The following is a 792-nucleotide window of genomic DNA, read 5'->3' as shown; positions in this document are numbered from 1 at the left end:
AATCACCCACCCTTTCCATACATTGGAAGAGATTTCCGTTTCCTTCTAAATACCATAACAATCTTCCTTAGGCAAGTGTTCAACCCGGTATGACAGCTGACCCCATTTCTTCCACGAGACATGAAGTTCAATACACCTGCAAAAGCACAACAGATCAAAAAGGCTCTCCTTAGAAACCTGCATCTTAATGTCTCCTTTCACCTAAAGAAAGTTTTAATTACGAACATTTGGTAAACGACTTACCAAATGCTCTGCACAAATGCCACCCAGCACTAGCAGAATAACTGCACATAGTAGGTGCTTAATAACCGTTGAACAAACAGATGGGTGGGTTAAGGGATAAACAAATGAACAAATGAGAATTCTCCTCTCTTCTCTTCTCTTCTCTTCTCTCTCTCTCTCTCTCTCACACACACACACACACACACACACACACTAACTGCCCCCACCCCCAAGAATGAGCTAACCACTTTCTAATTCATAAAGAAGCTCTCCTTCCTGCAAGAGCCAGGAGTGGGGGCCTGTTTCCTCCACGGTCCCGCCCCTCAGTGCAGGCCGTTTCCCGCCTTGGGGTTTCGTCCCTGTCCCTTTACTTCCCTATCAGTCTGTAAAGCCCTTGAAGTCCGAACAGTGTTTGGGCCAGTTCTCACGCGCCTATGCACACCCAGGACAACAGTCACAGCTGGGGAGCTGGGCTCCAGCCCGGTTCTGCCCTTCCTTAGCTGGGGCTGTCACATTCTTAGCCGTTGCCCTGAGAAAATGAATCCCTAGTCCCAAACAACGGATTTACTA

The 792-nt window shown here is 47.7% G+C and overlaps 1 protein-coding gene across 3 annotated transcripts in view; it reads right to left on the bottom strand.

Annotated features, from left to right (window-relative positions):
* The window catches only part of RAPGEF1 (Rap guanine nucleotide exchange factor (GEF) 1), a 93,996-nt gene extending 93,689 nt beyond the window's left edge, over positions 1-307 (bottom strand). For 2 of the 3 annotated variants that reach the window (XM_014529885.1, XM_014529887.1), the window contains exons 1-2: positions 244-307; positions 11-136 (exon numbers count right to left, since the gene is read on the bottom strand). In XM_014529885.1, the coding sequence (XP_014385371.1) occupies positions 11-136; positions 244-292 (175 nt within the window). In that variant the 5' untranslated portion in view covers positions 293-307. Of the gene's footprint in view, positions 1-10; positions 188-243 lie in introns of those variants that run through there. The other variant, XM_014529886.1, reaches the window with a different exon arrangement.
* Between the last annotated feature and the right edge of the window lie 485 nt (positions 308-792).

Source organism: Myotis brandtii, unplaced genomic scaffold, assembly GCF_000412655.1.
Source record: "Myotis brandtii unplaced genomic scaffold, ASM41265v1 scaffold699, whole genome shotgun sequence".
NCBI classification, from domain to species: domain Eukaryota; kingdom Metazoa; phylum Chordata; class Mammalia; order Chiroptera; family Vespertilionidae; genus Myotis; species Myotis brandtii.
The sequence above is the reverse complement of the archived record's forward strand: the minus strand, read 5'-3'. Positions and strand labels throughout refer to the sequence as shown.